Source organism: Pangasianodon hypophthalmus, chromosome 2 (assembly GCF_027358585.1).
Source record: "Pangasianodon hypophthalmus isolate fPanHyp1 chromosome 2, fPanHyp1.pri, whole genome shotgun sequence".
NCBI lineage: Eukaryota > Metazoa > Chordata > Actinopteri > Siluriformes > Pangasiidae > Pangasianodon > Pangasianodon hypophthalmus.
The window spans coordinates 34,964,276-34,983,342 of NC_069711.1; the positions used below are offsets into that span (position 1 = coordinate 34,964,276).

General features: G+C 37.1%; 1 protein-coding gene across 7 annotated transcripts in view; it reads right to left on the reverse strand.

Annotated features, from left to right (window-relative positions):
• Positions 1 to 16,655, reverse strand: part of zgc:174863 (uncharacterized protein LOC100136852 homolog) — a 59,053-nt gene extending 42,398 nt beyond the window's left edge. For 4 of the 7 annotated variants that reach the window (XR_008305265.1, XR_008305264.1, XM_053242206.1 and 1 more), the window contains exons 1-4: positions 16,506 to 16,655; positions 13,016 to 13,095; positions 12,028 to 12,345; positions 11,580 to 11,885 (exon numbers count right to left, since the gene is read on the reverse strand). Coding sequence is in view for 4 of the 7 variants with exons in the window: in XM_053242206.1 (XP_053098181.1) it covers positions 11,580 to 11,885; positions 12,028 to 12,345; positions 13,016 to 13,085 (694 nt within the window). In the remaining 3 variants the exon portion in view is untranslated. Of the gene's footprint in view, positions 1 to 3,711; positions 6,216 to 7,890; positions 7,933 to 8,289; positions 8,323 to 11,210; positions 11,337 to 11,579; positions 11,886 to 12,027; positions 12,346 to 13,015; positions 13,131 to 16,505 lie in introns of those variants that run through there. The other 3 variants (XM_034297817.2, XR_008305268.1, XM_053242212.1) reach the window with 3 other exon arrangements.
• Positions 16,656 to 19,067: the final 2,412 nt, after the last annotated feature.

Consider the following 19,067-nt stretch of genomic DNA (forward strand, 5'->3'; position numbering starts at 1 on the left):
CTGCTAGCTGTTCTGGCAACAGTGAAGTGAGGAACTTTAGAACCCCATAGAATTCATGTTCTGCTTTAAATATGTGTTGAATTTGTTACTGATGTGCACTAGAGGGCAGCACCCACACTCAACATTTCACACTTCTTCACACATGCTGGAGCATTCTGGGAAAACTTTCAGCCTTCTAATGAACAATTAATGTCACTCAGCATTTATTTGTGTATCAGAAGGTCTTGAGTTCAAATCCCAGCACTGCCAAGCTGCAACTGGGCCAGTAACTAAAGTACACTACAGTGTAGTATAGTTTAGTTCATCTACTGAAAAACAGTGAGATACTACCATCTGGTTGTTATTATTGTATTATCTTAATTATAATATAGTATAGTATAGTGCAGTATAGCATAGTATAATGTGGTGTAGGGTAGTGTAGTATAGCGTAGTATAGCATATTTAAGTCAGGTTTCAGGCCCCATCATAGCACAGAAACTGCGCTAGTAAAAATCACAAATGACTTGTTTTTAGCTTCGGACCAAGGCTGCATCTCAATATTAGTCTTACTTGATCTTAGTGCTGCATTCGACACTATAGATCATAACATTCTCGTAGATCGCTTACAAAATCACATAGGTATTCAGGGACAGGCATTAAAATGGTTTAGATCCTACCTGTCTGATCGATACCATTCTGTAGATTTAAATGGAGAACTATCCAGTGTAATGCCAGTTAAATACGGGGTTCCACAAGGATCAGTTTTAGGACCTCTGCTGTTCTCAGTTTACATGCTTCCCTTGGGTAACATCATTAGAAGACATGGGATTAGTTTCCATTGTTATGCTAACGATACCCAGTTATACATCTCATCAAAACCAGATGAAATAAATAAATTGTCTAGATTAACTGAGTGTGATAAAGATATAAAAGATTGTATGACTGATAATTTTCTATTACTAAGTCCTGATAAGACAGAAATATTACTTATTGGTCCAAAAACCAGTACACAAAAGCTCTCACAATTCAACTTGCATTTAGAAGGATGTTCTATTACTACTAGCTCGACAGTGAAAGACTTGGGCGTAATATTAGACAGCAGCTTGTCTTTTGAAAATCATATTTCCAATATTACAAAAACAGGCTTCTTCCACCTTAGAAACATTGCCAAGCTTAGGAACATTTTATCTGTATCTGATGCAGAAAAGCTAGTTCATGCATTCATGACCTCCAGACTGGACTATTGTAACGCATTACTAGGTGGTTGTTCTGCATCTTCAGTAAACAAGCTACAGTTATTCCAGAATGCAGCCGCCAGAGTTCTTACTAGGTCAAGAAAAGATGATCACATAATCCCAATATTATCATCCCTGCACTGGCTACCTGTTAAGTTTAGAATTGATTATAAACTAGCAATACTTACGTACAAGACTCTAAATGGTTTAGCTCCCACGTATCTAGCCAGTCTTCTAACACGTCACAATCCACCACGCTCCTTAAGATCTCAAAACTCCGGACTTCTGGTAGTTCCCAGAATATCAAAGTCTACAAAAGGGGGTAAAGCGTTTTCGTATTTAGCTCCTAAAATTTGGAATAGACTTCCTGACAGTGTTTGTGGCTCAGACACAGTCTCCCAGTTCAAATGTAGATTAAAGACATGTACTGTATCTTTAGCCAGGCATACACTTAATACATACCATAACCTTGTACTTCAGTACATCTGATTAATTGGACATTATGATTTAGTGCTTGCTAATATTATGAACAGCAGCTACACTAATTCCTTTCCACTTATTTCCCTTCTTCTACCCAACCCGAGGCACATAGAGATTGTGCCAGCTCCAGTAGACGAGGCCAACCCTATGAGGATCCTGGGGCATCCAGAGATGGACCTGCTCCAACATAAAATTCTAAACGACTATACATAAATGCAGAAAGAACATTGTTCATATCACACTCTCCAGTGTCACCCAGATGAGGATGGTTCCCTTTTGAGTCTGGTTCCTCTCAAGGTTTCTTCCTCATCTCATCTAAGGGAGTTTTTCCTTGCCACAGTCGCCTCAGCCGCCTCAGGCTTGCTCACTAGGGATAATTTTGTCTAACATCTAGGACTGTTTGCATGTTTTTGTTTCTGTTTGAATGTTTTTTGTTTCTTATGTTCTGTAAAGCTGCTTTGAGACAATGTTCATTGTTAAAAGCACTATACAAATAAAATTGAATTGAAAATTGAATTGAATTGAATACTACAGTATATATAGGACAGTTCATATATAGGACAGTTCATCTTCTCATAAAAACACTGACACGCTACAAGCTGGTTATTTTTGTATTATGTTGTGTAGTATAGTGTAGTATAGTGTAGTATTGTAGAGGTATTAGTATAGTATAGGTGTAGTATAGGTCATGTATTAATAAAAAGAGTGGACATTACAATCTGGTTGTAATTATTATATGTGTATCATGGTATGATATAGTATAGTATAGTATAGTATAGTTAATCTACTCACTACGCTACCATCCGTTTATTATTATATTATGTGGTAGAGTACAGTGTAGTACAGTACAGTGCAGGATGGTTTATCTTCTTTACACGCAACGACACGCTACAATCTGGTTGTTATTATTATATTATGTAGCAAGGTATAGTATAGTATAGTATAGTATAGTTCATCTACTCATAAAAACAGTGAGACACTATGCTACTATCTGGTTATTATTATATTATACGGTAGAATATAGTATAATATAGTATAGTATAGTACAGTGAGACACTATGATCTGGTTGTTATTAGAATATTATGTTGTATAGTATAGTATAGTATAGTATAGTATAGTTCGTCTACTCATAAAAACAGTAAGCAATATGCTACCATCCGTTAATTATTATATTATGTGGTATAGTATAGTGTAGGACGCAGTGATACACGACAATCTGGTTGTTATTATTATATTTTGTAGTAAGGTATGGTATAGTACAGTATAGTACAGTATAGTATAGTAGAGTTCATCTACTCATACAACAGACACTACACTACCATCCGTTTATTATTATATTATGCAGTAGAGTATAGTATAGTATAGTTTATCTACTCATAAAAACAGTGAGACATGATGATCTGGTTGTTATTAGTATATTATGTTGTATAGTATAGTATAGTACAGTATAGCATATTATAGTTCATCTACTCATACAACAGTCAGACACTAAACTACCAGCTGGTTATTATTATATTATGTGGTAGAGTATAGTGTAGTACAGTACAGTACAGGATGGTTTATCTTCTTGACACGCAATGACATTCTACAATCTGGTTGTTGTTATTATGTAGTATAGTATAGTACAGTATAATATAGTATAATTATAGCACAGTATACTTCATCTGAACATTATTATATTGTTCTTATAACATGATTATATGATTATTTTCCTCTGTGCATGTCCATCTGTCCAGGTTGTTCTGCATTTCCTTATATGGTCACAGTTTCCTGTATTCATTAGCTGATTGTTTCCAGCTGTTGCTTATCTCTTCTCTTTACTTTGTGTGTTTAAACCCTGTGTGTTTCGCAGTGTCGTTGTGAAGTTCTGCGCGTTTGTCTGCATTAGTATTGCATGTTGTTCTGTCTCGTGTCTTGGAACAAATGATCACTGTTCAAATACGCTCAGTGTTTCTATGGTTACTGTGACACGTGGTTGTGTGATCCACTTTGACATTTTACAGACCTCCAACTCAATTCTGTTCAGTAGATATTTATTCATGTTTACAATGTACAATCAATAAACAATACAAAAACACACACAAATATAAAAAAGAGTAAAACACAAGTAACAATGACAGAGCACGAAATACACAAAAAAACATGCGTATGTTTAATGTGCTTAGGGTTTGCTACTGAATGAACTCTGTTAAGTGTTATTAAAGTGCAGAAAAAAAAGTCACAGAAGAGTCACTGAAAAGTAAGCACAAAGTGAATATTTTTCAACCCAGTGTCTTTATCTATAAAGATTTTTCTGCTTTAAAATTCTGCAATTTTGAAGTGGTATTTCCCCAAATATGAAATCATAAAAATGGATGTTTTTACTCCAGGATTTAAATGATTTTATTAATTTAAGTTTCTCTGGAATGTTCCAAAAGCTCCTGTTTGAACAGGAGGTTTTCTCTCACACTGACGTGTTCATATTTTGCACAAATAATTAAACACATTTGGTTCAAACTGAGTCTTGAGGAGCATCTGAGGTCCATTTTGAAGTCACTGCACACTTCTACCTCCTAGGGTGATATGAAATGAATGGCTCTTCAATCAGAGAAGGTTTTCATTATTTCAGATTGGAAAGGCACCACACGTAGACACTTTACAAAGTGCCCTAATTGCACCAGCTCACTGTAATACCTTTCCTGTCCAGCAGGGGTCTCAGTCTCTGGCGTTGTTGTACACTATTTTACTGACATTACCTGAAGTGCTTTATTCACAGTACAACTCTTGCTAATTTGTAGTGTTCTGATTCAGGGCTCCTCTTGGTTCTGTATGACCTCAATGTCTTTGTCTCTGCATTGAGTTCTGGGTTTGGTATTAAACTTAGGCTGTGTAACCTTTTATGGTTATTAAGGGCTATTAAATAGTGCTTTGGTTTGTGTGGGTGTGTGTGAGAGAAACTTTGTGTGTTTGTGTATGTGTGTGTGTGTGATTAGGGCTGAGATAAAACTTTGTGTGTGTGTGTGTGTGAGAGACAGAGAGATTAGAGCTGAGATAAACCTTTACATTATAAATGCAAATGTAAAACAAAGAAAGGCAGTGTAATGCACCAGCGCTGGAGGTACTTCCCTGATCCTGAGCCTGGGATTCGGTTACAGACGATTTAGGATACTTCAGTGAAAAATAAATCCATTAATCTAAATGTACCCCAAGACATGTTTGTTGTCTGAAGTTTGCTGTTTTAACTTTGCAAAGCTAACATAGCTAACAAGTAATGGAGGTCTGTGAAGTCTACTACACCCTAAATCTTGTATAAGCATCCGATTTTTTGCAGACTCTCTCTACTATATCACAATGCACTGAATTACTTCATCAGTAAAACATGTTGGGGCATGCTATTATAGGAAAATAATCAATGATGACATGCTTTATTCCTCATGTAAGTTTTCACAGCATTTTGTCAATGATTTCAATTTTTTTATTTATTAAAGAACGACATGTACATTTTATCTGTTTATAGTTCCATTTAATGTTGTGAAGCTTTGTTTCAAAACGAGTTAGTTCTTGTTATCAGTTATCACTTACATCGTAGCAGTGTGTCATGCTGTGTGTTTACATTTGTAAACTAAGCAGAGAAGCGTAGTTCTTAGGTGTCTCCTGTTTCTACAGGTTAGCCGAAGTTGTTTAGAAGTCCATGTAGAAAAATATGAAAAATAAAGAGTAGCAGTTGTGTAGCAGAACATGGCACTCAGGATCAGGACAGAGCCTCAGATTTGGAGCTGTGAGTCACAGCCACTAACTCTTAACATCCTTATTATGATTATTATTCACCAAAGCGTTTATTAGTAAATACGCTAAGTGTATGAAATGAACCTGCTGATGGGTCCCGGAAAAAGAATTATTATTGATATATAAAAAGATTTTTTATTCTTTGATCATTATTATTATTATTATTATTATTATTATTATTATTATTATTATTATTATTATTATAGTATAGTATAGTATAGTATACCATAAGGTAATCTATGTACTGATTAAACAGTTATTAGTTATTATTATTATTATTATTATTATTATTATATGTTATGTTTTGATTATTATTATTATTATTTCTATAAATTCTTTGTTATTCGGCGAATTCAGCACACTCAGACATGCTAGATAATTCTGGCATATTTGGGGAAAATAAAAAACTTTCACTTCTCACTATTCAGACTTGGACTCTCTGTGGTTTTGGGTTTGTTTTAAGGTCATATCAGTCTGGGACTTTCCACAGTCCCTACAGCCTGGGTTTTATTTTCACATTTAACATCACACTGAGAGTCATGTGACTGGAACACTAACTCATTTAGTGACCCCGTAATGGAGAAAGAATCTGTTTTCTAGAAAGTACAAGCGTCGTGATGACCGTGCCCAGCATGTCTGACTAGCAGAGTCACCATCATGTGAATAAATGTTTACAGGGTAATTAAAATTCAGACGTTACACTGTGAAGATCTCTTCAGCTTCGGCTGCTTTCTTATAAACAGGTTCATTCAGGCCTGAAAAACAAACAACAATAAGATAAAACTTCACACAACCATTTTATACTGTAATAATATTCTACAGTATAATCGTACAATAATAATAATAATAATAATAATAATAATAATAATACAATACACAATACCACAATACATATGATACATAATAGAGTTAACACATAAACTAATGAGTGCTTGATAAATAAATAATATTGTGTGTATATTTGTATTATTACATATATTACAGATGGTATCTATGTGTATAAATGTGTAACATTACTTCAGTATAATATAAATAGTTGCTATTATTATTATTATTATTATTATTATTATTATTATTATTATTATTTTTATTATTAGAGTATATTATATAGTTTATACTGTATGTAATATTAGTGTAGTATAGAATTAATAGTTACTTATATCAATATTACTAATATTACTATAGTTTATTATACACTGTATTTAATATTACTATAGTATTAGTATTAGTTTGTATTAATATTAACGTTACTAATACTGCTAAATTATACAGTATCTGTATTAATACTACAGTATATTATTAGTATAGTGTTAGTAGGTATTAATACTACTAATAATACTAACATTACTATATTTAGTGTAATATAAATGATTAAATAATATACTTTTGAGTTGATCTTAAGTCTCTACAATCTTCTAATGTAATAAAATTAATCACCATTTAGTATAGTGATAGTAAAAAATAACATTATGTGACAATATGTAATAATAATTATGTGACATGTACATTCTAATATTATTACATATAATAGAGTATATTGTTTTATGGGTTTTTTTTCTTTAGACTTTCTTTCTTTCGACTTTCTTTCTCTAGACAACCTGAAAGCAGATAAGTGATGAGATATCTGGATATAAAAATAAATAAACCAGAGTGAAACTCAGGAAATCCCCTGGTCTGTATTAGATCACATCCTCCCTTAGGCATGTGGTGTTCACTCTGAAACTCACCACACATAATATACTGAAATAACTAAATATACTAGCACTATAGCAAACACACTAAAACACTAACTAGCACTGTAGCAAACACACTAAAACACTAACTAGCACTATAGCAAACACACTGAAACACTAACTAGTGTTATAGCAAACACACTAAAACACTTTTAGTTTTTTAGTCCATTTTAGTTAACTGAATTTTTCAAGCTGCTAGCGTGGTACTTAGCATGCTAATCAGCTTATATACAGCTAATAACACAGTTCTGCTAGTTAGTGCTAATTCAGTGAATACTAATGTTATACATTCGCTTCATTAGCATAGACTGGTGTTTGTTTTATTTGCACTTTATAGAAACTCTTTAGTGCTAATTTTTAAATAAGATTTTTTTAAAAACAAGAAGCTACAGGCCACGTTTTTTTAGATTAGGTTTTGTGTCAGGTGAAATTATGTTGGTGGGACCTCACAGGGTTTTAGTAAAGATGCTAACACACAAGCTAGCATTATAGTAAACATGGAAACCCGGGGACCTTATGATTTATATTTTATAACCCACGGTTTGGGAGTACAATTTCAGTGGAAAGTGGAATGTAATGTTGTTAGAAATTAAAACCTACTGAGGTTGAACTGTGTGTGTGTGTGTGTGTGTGTGTGTCTGTGTGTGGAGGTGCTGTTGTTCTAGTATTAGTGTAACATTAGGAACATGAACAATACCTTTTTCCTCTTCAGGGTAAGTTTGCTCCATGGGAACAGCGCCTGAAAAAATAAAAAAAGGATATGACTGTCAGCGTGTAATCACTAATCAGGGTACAAGAAAATCCATGACTGAGAAAAATTCCCAAAGAATGCTGACGATTGGAAAGTCCAGGATTTACATCATGGACGAAAAAAAGAAAAGAATCTGTTTTTTGAAGAAATGCTGGTATTTTCTCATAAGCTATTTCCCAAACAAAGTATTCAGTGACTCAGTACCAAGCAGCAGCAGAGAGTAAAGTAAAAGATCACGGCTTTCCCGTGGAAAATTAGTGTCCCGGCCCTGAGATCAGTAACGCTACAGAATAAACCCAGCACCGCACTTCCACCATAAACACCAAATCTGAATAGTGGACATACTCAGAATGGGGATAGCTGATGCTCTTCTTAGCTCTGCAAGCAAAAAAACAAAGCACACAGTTTTGTTTAATTATTAGACATCTCTCAGGGTGGAAATCTTTGACCTGAATATTTAAATGCACACCCAGGATCAAGTCTGGACTCGTTTGGTGGAAAGAATGCTTTTATCACCTTCATCGTAATATTTTCCAAACTGTAGATGAAGTGTTGCATCACTTCTGTTGTTTCTCTGATTACAACTATATCTCATTATTGTTCTAACGAACACTCTTCTTGTCTAAGAGCAAAGGTTAAGGAAGGATGGGTGGTATTTCCTCATGCACAAGGACTTTGAAAATTGAAAATTCAGAAGCTTTGGTTTAAAAGGCAACGATTAAAATGAATCAATACAACAATCATAAATCTATTACAACTGAATATAAATCGATTGCTTTCAAACAACTGATGTGTAAAAATAATTCATATTTTTTGAACTAATGCGTAAATATTTTACTAGACTAGCTAGTTGGTCATAAACGTATCGACTGCAGGCTATTAATTTATTATTTTAAATGAAGCAAACTCGGTTAATGTGAACCAGAAAGGGAACATTGGATTATGCGTAGTGTTATTCTTTGTTATTCTTTTTATAGTGTTTTACTTTTTAGGTCCACACTTCCTCCCTCGACAACATTCGTCAGATTTGCACAAACACTTGCACACAAAATTTCATCTAGATCGTCGTAGAAGGGACAGGAATCCTTAACTTCAGTGGACTCCTCGCTTCGTCGCGTTTTGTCTCAGGTGCTCATGTACTTCTAGCGTAACTTCGTTACTTTTACACAACATCGCAGTGCCGTTCTGCTGTAACGGCAAGCCTCGAGGCACTCCTGGCATAACGAAACGCAAAAAAGCGGACTGGTGTGTCTTCGTGTTCACGTCACACAAATCAATCGAACAACAAAAGGACCCACAAACGAACCGGACTCAGTCCACCTCCTGAGGTAGTCGCTTGTGGGTCCTTTTCCGGGAGTCTGAGATCATTTGAAGTGTTCACATATACATGTTATATCAGCCCGAGTTTTGCTCAAACGAACTGGGTGTGAAAACGCCTTAACTTATATCATATCATATTATATCACATCGTAGCAGATATCAGTGGTATCATCAAACATCAAATCGTTGCCTTATGAATCATGAAAAATCTTACAAATGCTATGGCTAAAACTTTAACGCTGATACATCTGATAATGATATTATGTTTTTATGCATTTTTGAATTGCATTTCCGCTTGAATTCTTATCTTTATTCTGTTTCTAAAATCTGATTGGATGAACTGAGTTCAAAGCCATTATAAAATCTTTGATACACACACACACACACACACCAGTGAGCACATCTCCATAACAGAATTCTGTATAAATGCACTATAAAAGCGTTTATACAATCTACAGCTATTGTTCTATCCATGGATACTCTAATCTTTGCCCGGTATGTCGCTTAGCAAACAAAGTTTAGCGTTAACAGACTACACTGTGCCATGGAGGCAGAAATGTGATCTTATCACGGTTAAGGGGGTTTTACACCACTTTACGTCGTGCCTAAGAGCAGCCTCACTAGTAATAAAATCACTGTAACACAAGCTTCTGTGCAAACAACGGCTTGTTTCTCACCACTGCGAAACCTGAAAAAGGAACCTAGCAACCTTGAACAATCCCAATATTAATGCCACAAGTTGAAGTGAACCTCAGCTTTCACTCTCTACCAAACACACCAAACTGCTAAACATGTGATCCAGATTAAAAAAGAAGTGAGAGAGTTTAAAAACATCCTGATCTCTGCCTGAGGGTTAGACACTGATTAGAGATTATTATATTCATGTTGCGAATTCCTTGTTCCTTTTGCACGCTACTTCATGGTGACTTTGTTGCTCTTGGATCTCCTTCAAGTTTTCTCTTTGTTTGGACTGTCAATCTTTAATCTCTCAATGCATTCACACGGTTCAAACATATAAAAAAATACTTCGGCCTTCACAGAATCCTGTGTTTCTCTCTCTATTGTGCCTTTTCTTTCTGCAACTGAGCTGCAGCGGCTCGTGATCATAGATTTTAATGGAGCAGGAAGACATTTATAAAGAGACAGCCTCAAGCAAAACTAAAAAGTGGAGTGTCTATCACAAGTGAGTCATGCTACAGGCTAATCGCTAGTGAATTTTTAGAGTAACCCTGTAACAGGTAGCTGAGATAGACAGATAGCATGCAGTCATCCGGCGTACAGTCCAGCTCCATCTGAGCGGTTTTAAACACTCCTGTGTTCGAGGTCATTACTCTGATCATTAACCAGGGCTGCCTGGGAAACAAGGTCAATGTGGTGCACACGCATTTCTAATGTGCAGACATTAGAAACTCCATAATCTCTCTTTCCCTCTAACTCAGTGCTTGTATTATTGTAGTAAAAGCTTTAGCTTTAACCGTGACGATGTGGGTCAGACACGTACACACAGGCATTCAGCTTTAAAGCAGATAAGAAAAAAACAAACATAAGGAACAGAACTTTGCTGCTTTTAGCATTTTAACATTTCCCTTTTTCAGTTAATAGTTCCCTAATTACACCTCTTTAAAGCTTGTTTAACTGTTTACTTGCACACTACTGACAATATACTATATAATACATTATAATTAATTATATATTCTATACATTATCACTGATTATATAGTTATATATTATTTATTATATACTTAATCTGTGACTATCTTTAGACTTTGTCTGTTTGTGTTTAATGATCAGTATATACCACATTTATCATTCATGACCATTTAATCATCTTCCTCTATTGTTATTGTTATTTTGTAAAATATTATGTTGGTTGGATTGCTTTGGATTTTAGCACACTTGTTTGTTTTGGTTTATTTCCCATTTTTTTAACTGAACTTATTACTCACGCTGATTACGTCTTCGCTTGAACAAGAGAACAATCAGGAGCCCGACGATGAGAGACCCGATAACTACCACACCAGCAATGCTGTTATTCACCGTGCTGCTGGAGAATGGGGGATTATCCGGGTTATCTTAAAGACAGAGAGAGAGAGAGAGAGAGAGAGAGAGAGAGAGAGATTTACTTTTTTGGACAATGTGAATAGAATTACTGGCTAATATACTGTGTGTTGATGTTCCATTTGTGTACACTGAAAACCAAAAACAACAGTATGATAAATTAAGGATTTTCTTTACTTTGCTGATCAGCTGTGAGTGAAAATAGCACTGTTTCTGACATTAGGTCATTTATTTATGTAATACTAGACAGTAATTACCCTTTATCTCCAGAGTTGATGTGGTCCCTCCTTCTTCTTCATATCTGTTGTTGAGGACGACGCACCTGAAAGGTGCCCAGAGTGAGTCGATCTTCTGGAAGCTCAGTTTGCTGGACAGAGTGAAGAGACCATCGTTTCCCTGCGTGCTTTGCAGTGTGGCGCTTTTTGTCCAGTTTGTGTTGCTTTGATCAAACCAGTGGATGGTTCCTGCTGGGTATCCACCGTTAGCGCTACAGTACAGATCAGCAGCTCCATCGTTCACTATCTCTTTCTGCACGGAGGTTATGATCGGGTTGCTGTACTTGGCTAAAAAAAAGAAAGAAAGTTCTCATTAAAAGATCACGGAGTCACATGCTACAAAATACAATCTCAAAGTCACAGAAATAATGGTGCAGGTTTGACTCTGTAGTAGTGGGTTAATGTGAACAAGAGGATGTTTTTCTCTTACCTGTGACATTGATTGTGAATTGTACTTGATCTTGGCCCAGGTTGGTCCTGATGAGGTACCAATATTCACCTTCATCTGAGAATGCGGTGTTATGAAGCTGTAATGATGGCCCGTTTTCAACTTCAAATCGAGAGTCTCCGATCTGAATGTTCTCAAATGGCTGAAATGCAAAACAGGGTTTTTTCTCTCCACTCCTAAGTAAAGTCACTGTGTTAATAACGACAGGCGTAGGCTTTGTGTAGAGCTCGATACTGCAGGAGATGTGAGTGGTCTGACCGATGACTCCTACTGCAGGCTGGCATTTCAGTTTAAACAGACCTGTTGAACAAAAGAAAAAACAAACATGATTTAAAAAATGATAAACGCACAAGAAATGTACCATCAAACAGGGCAAAAGGAGGGAATTCATCGAGAAGCAACCAAGAGGCCAAGGCTAACTCTCAACATGATGCTACCACCACCATGCTTCACAGTGAGGATGGTGTTTAATGAGCAGTGTCTGACCACACAACTATTTTCCACACGTTTGCTGAGTCTCCAACATGGGATTTTATACAGATTTATCTCACTATTTTGTTTCAGTAATTTCTTCTTGCCACTCTTCCATAAAGTCCAGCTGTGTGGGGTGTCCAGGCCGTGAACACCTTCTCCCATCTGAGCTGTGGATCTCTGTAGCTCGGTCAGAGTTCCCCTTGTCCTCTTGGATGTGTCTCTGACTAATCAGTCATCACTAATCACTAATCATTACATTAGCCGCCTCCACCTCTACATGTAAAACTCATGCAGTCTGAATAGAGCTTAAGCACTTTGTGTGTTTAGCACCTGGTCTTTTGATTTATTATTTTTTTTTTATTTATTACCATTACTCAGGGACTTTTGTATTATTTTTGATGTTTTAGCGTCAGCATGAATTAAACTCTTCTCTCTGTTCAGCACTTTAGTGAAGATTTGCTGGTTTCACAACAAATCAGAATAAAAGTCCACTTACTCTCACTCGACCTTCCAACACGTACAGATGATAACATCAGCACAAAGAACAGGAGATTCGCTGAAGCCATGTCTCAGTTTCTGTCGAAAAGAGAATTAACATCACAGTGATCAGGCTAAAGAGGAAGAAAAAAAAAGAGGAAGAAAACGTGTTACTTCACCAAACTCAGAGACAGAACAGAAAAATAACCAGTGAGTGTTACGCAAGTCACGAGGTCATGCCACCACGTGTGTGATGCTGAACTCTGCATGGGGTGTCTTTGAGATTTTGCAATACAGCACTTCTTAGGTATTTGAATCTAATTAGGTATTTGAATGCTTCTCTAAATTGTTTCTCTCTTTTTTCTCTTGATAGTGAAGGAGGTCAACAGCATTTGTATTTCTGGTGGCTTGACGCTGATAAAAAACCACATTGTGTCCATAGCTGCAAATACGCCAGAGATCTACACCCAAGATAAAGAGCCACTGTTGCGTTATTGTATCAGTGAGTTTCAGAATGACTCCGATATCACATCTGTCTCACAGCCAATTCTACAGACTGATGTATGGACAGAAAGATAGACAGCTGGACCTCAGAGAGAGATAAACACATTAGGACAAGTTTCCAATGATGTTTCATCCTATAAATGCATTCGTTATATATACAGCAGATGAAGGAGGAAGTCTGAAACTTCCCGCTTGTCTGGAAACTCCATACGAGCACGCCATCTTTACTGCTTACTAAATCTGTCTTTATTACAGCGACATGCACGTAGGGAGGAAATGCACTTCCTTTTCTATTTCTTTCTCTTTCTTTCTTTTTCGCCACAACTTTTCTTTTTATTTATCACAGATATCTTTGACAGTGGTTTCTCATTGAAACACACTGATTGGTTGCTGGAGAATTTAAATTCAAACTGCCAGCTGATGATGTCATAATGGCCGTTACAGCAGCCGACCAATCAGCAGCTTTGAAGTTTCTTTCTTCATTTTTCTCTCTCATTTCTCTTCTCTGTTTCATTTCCCCAAACATTTCCTTTTATTTATATTCTTAAATTAATTTCTTCCTTCTCCTTTCATTCTTTCTCACCTAGTCCTTCTCTTTTCTGTCTTTCTTTTTTCATATCTTTTTACATGCCCTTTTCTTTCCTACTTTCTTTCTTTCTTTCTATTCTTTTTCTGCCTTTTTTATATCCTTCTTTTTGCTTTAGCACCATTTTCTTTCCTTCTTTATTTCTTTCCTTGGTCCTTCCTTTTTCTGTTTTTCCTTCTTCCTTCTGTCTTCTTTTCATGTCTTTTTATCTCCTCATTTTTAATTCTTTCTTCCTTTCAACCTCATGATGTTGAATTCACCTCATAATTCATGGTTGTCTTTTTAGTCTTTTTTATAAGAGCATTACATGATCACAGGATTGCAGGTGATGCAGGTGTAGATTAACAGATTAATCAAACAGGAATGTGTTAGATAAGAGTCAGAGAGGAGGAGTTCATGTGCTTAAGACTCTGAAATGAATAAACATGTGTAATGCTGGTGTCGTGGTTGTGAGTTACGGTCCAGCACTCGCTCTGATAACTCACATCTGACCCACATACTGCAGCGGAACAAGTACACACTAATCTGTAGCGCCATCAGGAATAAAACATTCCCATTCCTACTTTTAACCCACAGTGAGCACTCCACTATTGCTTTAAAATTACACACTGGTGCCCAAGCTCCTCCCTTCTTCTCTCTCACTCTCTCTCTCTGTGCTACGTGGACACAGGATTAAACAAATAACAACGTTCAGCTTCCTGGAGCCTTACACGCATATGATCTTTGTACAAGGGCGAATATGTTGCTTCCTGGAGACAGTTCATTGTTCATGACAGTACAGAGAACTAATCAAACATTTACAGAACTTTATTAGCATTATTATAGTTCTCCAGCTCACATTTCAGAGGAGGGTCAAATAATGGGGTAAAGATCTTACTCAAGAGCCAAACTGTCCAAACAGCTATCTGATTCTCTGAGCTGTAACCACTATTAGTATTACTTTGGGGGTTTTTTCTGCTTGCCCAATCTCTTCTAGAAACTCAGCATGTGGTGAAGCTTGAAGCGAGTGAGATGTATTACATAATAGATAATTAAAAACTGAGACTTGTTTAAAGAGTAGAGAGTAGAGATAGCACTGATCTGATACCAGGATCAGGATCAGGATCAGGAACGCTCTGATACTCGCGAAAAAAAAAAAAAATGGTGGATCAGATAGCTGAGAAAACCTCAGATCCTGTGGATTCTGTAACAAATGACAATGATTGGAATTGGATTTGGTAAAGAAATGGATTTTTGTAACTGGAAATGTTTACATATAAAGAGACTTGACTGTATTTCCTTTTGTTCAGATTGATTTATACTTTATACTATTTACAGTGTAAGTGATGGAAAACAATATAAGCTGATACTCAAGGTTTAAGTTTCTGTACCAGAAAAAAAAATGTTTCGTGCCAGCTCTAGATTTGAGAGAGCCTACTGTATAACTATAACATTGCCACGTTTTTATTGTTCATAATTGGTTGTCTTCTTTCACATGAACTTTTGAACTCGAAGGTCATTTCTTATCTTAATTATTTTAGTGCTTTCATTGGCTGCTTTGGATTTATTGACTCACAGTATTAACTGAAGCTGCTTTGAGTATTAATCGAGAAATGAAACACAACTCATGACTTCTTGATTGTAATTTACACTAATTTTTTTCAAAAAATCCAAAATAAAACCAAGAAAAAGATGAATACATTCAAAAATCACCTCCTATTACATCCATTATATATTCTTTCACAGTTTATGATCACAGGATCATAAACAATGATCCAGTTGTACCAGCTCCACCCACACACACACACACACACACACACACACACACACACACACGTCTGTCACATTGTCTTCTGATGACCTTCCATGAACAATACTATTAATGCAGCTAATTAATGCTATGCAACACTTCAGTTCAACTCCAATCTTAATGTCTCACACTGAAAGGAACCACTTTGACATTTTAGTTGTTTTTTTATTTTTTTGAAATTTTAATAAAACGTGCAATTTCTCTTGTGGGGACATTTGATCCTCAGCATGATATAAAAAAAATGCCCAAACACGCACACACACACACACACACACACACACAAGCTCTAAAAAAGGATGTACATGCACGAATTCCAAATATAGTGAAGAAATCCTGCTTTGCATTTCATTTGCTTTTCAGTGCGTCTGCGTGGTGGAAGGAAAGACAGAAAGAGAGACAGAAAGAAAGAAAGAGAGAAAGAAAGAAAGAGAAAGAAAGAAAGACAGCACATTGCTTGTAGAGTGTACAATGGCATGAAATCACTCAGCTTTAACAGCAGAAGAGCATGAGGTCTCAGTATGGTGAGATCTGAACAACGCTGATGGAGAACAACGCCGAATGAAATAAACGTGTGTGTGTGTGTGTGTGTGTGTGTGTGAGAGAGAGAGAGAGAGAGAGAGAGATACTTACTCAGTAAATGCAGACAGTGGCAGCAGTCTCCGTCTAGCTGATGTGCTGTGTGTGAGTGTGTGACAGTGTGTGAGTGTGTGACAGTGTGTGAGTTGAGCTTCAGTTTGAGAGGAACAACACTTTCGGTTTCAGTATGACTGTGAAGTATAACCACGTCCACCCTGCACACACACACACACACACACACACACACAGAGTGCAACATGTCTAACCGGTCTGATCATTCAGATTTCCAGACTTTACTACCGTGAATAACAGCTGGAATTAAAATAACACTGTAATAGAAAGTTACATTCTCTGTGGTATGAGTTATGAAAACATTGAGTAAACAAAGGTTAAAATACAACAGTGGAGAAGTGAATACCTGATTACCTCATTACACTGGCACCTGTAAAGGGGAGGGATTTATTAGGCAGCAGGTGACCAGTCGGTTCCCGAAGTTGATGTGTTGGAAGCAGGAAAAATGGGCAAGCGTAAGGATCTGAGTGACTTTGTCTACGGCCATATTGTGATGTCTAGACGACTGAGTCAGAGCATCTCCAGAACAGCAGGCCTTGTGGGGTGTTCCCGGTGTGCAGTGGTTAGAACCTACCAAAAGTGGTCCAGGGAAGAACAACCGGTGAGCCAGCGACAGGGTCGTGGGCTCCCAAGGCTCACTGATGCGTGTGGGGAGTGAAGGTCCGTCTGCTCCGATCCCACAGAAGAGCTACTGTAGCACAAACTGCTGAAAAGTTAAAGCTGCTCTGATAGAAAGGAGTCAGAACACACAGTGCAGTGCAGCTTGCTGCGTATGGAGCTGCGTAGCTGCAGAGCGGTCAGAGAGCCCATGCTGACCCTGTCCACCACCCAAAGCTCCTACAATGGACACGTGAGCATCAGAACTGGACCATGGAGCAATGGAAGAAGGTGGCCTGGTCTGATGAATCACATTTTCTTTTACATCATGTGGATGGCCGGGTGTGTGTGTGTCGCTTACCTGGGGAAGAGATGGCACCAGGATGCTCTCTGGGAAGAACACAAGCTGGTGGAGGAAGTGTGATGGTCTGGGCAATGTTCTGTGATTGTTACTTTGACACGTACCACCTACCTAAACACTGTTGCAGACCGCATACACCCCTTCATGGCAACAGTGTTCCCTAATGGCAGTGACCTCTTTCAGCAGGATAATGCTCCCTGACACACTGCAGAAACTGTTCAGGAATGGTTTGAGGAACATGACAAAGAGTTCAAGGTGTTGACTTGGCCTCCAAATTCCCCAGATCTTGGTGCCGGATACCACAGCACACATTCAGAGGTCTTGTGGAGTCCATGCCTCGACAGATCAGAGCTGCTTTAGCAGCACAAGGAGAACCTACTCAACATTAGGCAGGTGGTTTTAATGTTATGGCTCATCAGTGTGTAGCATAAAGCCAACTGCTCTAATCACACCTGCTACTCTAACTCCTTATTTCATACCATCCTCACTTTCACTTTTACTGTGTAGATTTATTACCATCACTGCACCTCCATCTTCCCCCCTCATCATCATCCTCACTTTCACTTTCTCCATGTAGCATTTCATCATCTTCCTCAGCACTAAATGCCATCTCATCCTCACTGTCATCCAGTGGGAGTGCTTCCTCTGCTGTGTGCTTTCAGTTCAGTAGAATGAAGAGGTGTTTGTCTCATACACAATACAATAATATACTATAATTCTAACATAATACAGTCTCCTCCAAAAGTATTGGAACACAAGGCCAGTTCTGTTGTTTTTGCTGCACACTGAAGTCATTTGGGTTTGAGATCAAAAGGTGAATATGAGATGATAGATCAGAATCTCAGCTTTCATTTCCTGATATTTACAGCTAGACTTGTTAAACAACTTAGAACATGGCACCTTTGATGACAGACAACACAATTTTTCGGTGAGCAAAAGTATTGGAACAGATAGCCTTAAAGTAAATGAAAGTAAATAACAATTAATATTTGGTTGCATATCCCTTGCTTGCAATAACTGAATCAAGCTGATGATCCACTGACTTCACCAAACTGTTGCATTCTTTTTTTGTGGTGCTTTTCCAGGCTTGTAGCACAGCTTCTTTCAGTTGTTGTTAGTTTCGGGGAGTTTCTCCCTTCAGTCTCCTCTTCAGGAAGTGAAATGGAGTTGGCTTAAGATCTGCTGATTGTCTTGCTGCATAATGAAATTGCTCCTAACTAGATGGGATGCATTTCTCTGTAAATTTTCAGACAGAATGTTTCTGTAGACTTCTGACTTCATTCTGCTGTGTAGAACAAATATAACATACATGTGTGGAGTGTGTGTATCTAGTGTATAGTAGAACACTTCTGATTTCCCAACATCTTTGTACATTTGAAATATTCTAGAAAAATAAACCAATGATTTTAAAATGTCTAACAGATCATTCCAGTCATGTGATGCATGGAAAGAAAAGGCAGACTGACCAACAACAGTTTAGGAAAGCTGCCAATAATTACGACATGAACTATATTCTCTCTAAACAGCTCAGCTCTGAGGATTCTGATTGGTGTGTATTTTTAATCACTTGGCATAAACGTGAAAGC